Source organism: Drosophila novamexicana, unplaced genomic scaffold, assembly GCF_003285875.2.
Source record: "Drosophila novamexicana strain 15010-1031.04,08,12 unplaced genomic scaffold, DnovRS2.1 tig00000009-arrow-pilon, whole genome shotgun sequence".
Classification (NCBI taxonomy): domain Eukaryota; kingdom Metazoa; phylum Arthropoda; class Insecta; order Diptera; family Drosophilidae; genus Drosophila; species Drosophila novamexicana.
The window spans coordinates 1,423,185-1,425,082 of record NW_020824766.1 but is presented as its reverse complement, the minus strand read 5'-3'; the positions used below and the strand labels follow the sequence as shown (position 1 = coordinate 1,425,082).

The 1,898-nt window shown below is 44.4% G+C and overlaps 1 protein-coding gene across 1 annotated transcript; it reads left to right on the top strand.

Moving 5' to 3' along the window:
- The first annotated feature begins 1,131 nt into the window (after window positions 1-1,131).
- On the top strand, window positions 1,132-1,898 carry LOC115768081 (cell death protein rpr). Its single transcript, XM_030712551.1, has one exon. The coding sequence runs from the start codon at window positions 1,437-1,439 to the stop codon at window positions 1,638-1,640; it is 204 nt and encodes a 67-aa protein (XP_030568411.1). The 5' UTR covers window positions 1,132-1,436; the 3' UTR covers window positions 1,641-1,898.

Sequence of the window (1,898 nt, the reverse complement as noted above, 5' to 3'; positions counted from 1 at the left end):
ATTGCATACAATTATATATCATGTTCGTTTGGCTGTGGCAGATAATCCCAAAATAAATGATATGGCAATGCTATAATTTTTGGATCGTTTCGCTCTAATGAATACGAAAATTCCTGCGAATTACGAACAAAAAGATGAGCTATAGCGGCGGCGACATGACGGGCCCATTGTTGAAAAAAAAAATAATAATAAAAAAATGAATGAAATGTATGCAAAAAATTTATGACAAGCGTTCATTACTTATACCACTTGGCTTGTATCTTATAGATACATAGCTATGGCTAGCATGTCGGAAGCACTGGAAAAACATTTGTAAAACATTTATAGAGTGTGCTGATAAAGAGACATGGCTAAAAGGCTCGTCATATTCGTTGACAACTCGTTATACGCATGTGAACTTGATAAATGCATACATCTATAAAGGAAAGTATAATAATCATATACATATATGTGCATAAATACAGATGTATCTGGGTTTTTTTTTCAGACACCTCAACTTTGCCCACTTGCCCATATCTCCAAGTGTCACAGTCTCTCTCCAAGCTCTCTTTTTGCCTTCCAGACGTTCTGCTGAAAATGTTTGTCATGCAACGACGATTTAATACAATTAATATGCTAACTGTACTTCTCGCCGCATACAGTTACAACAAAGGCGCGACAGCGACGCCTGTGACGAGAACATAACCTGACAACACACACACAAACGCACACACATACTGAGACACCCACTTGGCAACAGGCGCAAGGTGGCCGCCCCGCCCACGCCCATGCCCATGCCCACTCCGCAGAGAGGGAACGCGGCCTGGGCAACAAATTTTATTATTTTTTTTTTGGTGGCTGCGCACAAAAAATACGAATGAGGCGATGTCAACAAAAATACCAAAACAAAAAATTTAAGCAGCGAGAGCAACTGAGGCCTACGTACAAAACGTCAAGTGAGCGCTCAGAGAGCAGGACAGACTCAACTCTCCAGCGCGCCGAATGCCAAAGCAAGAGAAACAAGAACAACCGCAGCCGCAGCGGCAGCGGCGGCAACGAATGCCGACTGCGAGAGCGTGCGGCGTATAAAAGAGCGCACATTGCGCTCACGCCAGCCAGTTTGAAGTCAGCTAACAAAGCGTGCGGACGCAGCAGCAGCAGCACCAGCAACAGCAGCAGGAGCGAAGCAAAACAAAGTGAATGAACCAGACACATTTTTGACGTGTGCGTAAACGCCAACAACAACAACAAGAAGAAGAACAGCAACAAAGCATTTGTGTAGTTAATTTATTCATTGTGTGCCTCGCGCGAATCTGCAAAGAGAAAGTCTTGAGTCATCTGCGGAGAAAGACATTATTAATTACAAACAATTGTGCAATTGGAAACAAAGAACAAGTTTTCCTTGATAGCAGCAGCAGCAAAAAACAAGAGCAACAACAACAAGAACAACAAATACAATGGCCGTGGCCTTCTATATACCCGATCAGGCGGCAATGCTGCGCAAGGCACGTGAACAGGAGAAGCAACTGTTGCGCCTACGCCAGTGGCAGATGGCGACCGTAATGCTAAACACCATACGCCAGCTAATGGACTCCACGGCCGGCCAGTGTCTGCAGCGTGCGGGTCGCAAATGCGGCAAGTGGCGCAAACCATCGCAGTGAAAAGAACGCATCTTGAGTAAACCACAACCACAACTATACACCTACAACTGCAACTACAACTGCAACTGCAACTGCAACTAGAACAACAGTCCACAGTCAGTCAAATAGTACAAAGGAAACACCCAGCGATCGGCCTATCTGACAACTTTTCCCGACTCAAAATTTATGCAGCCCCCCCACACCCCCTTAAGTTTACTCATCAAAGCGATTGTGATAATGGTTTTGTTTCTTTCGATATAGCAACAACAACAACAACAA

Excerpts from the sequence above, each read along its gene's own strand:
- LOC115768081 (XM_030712551.1), top strand. The coding sequence starts at position 1,437 with ATGGCCGTGGCCTTCTATATACCCGATCAGGCGGCAATGCTGCGCAAG.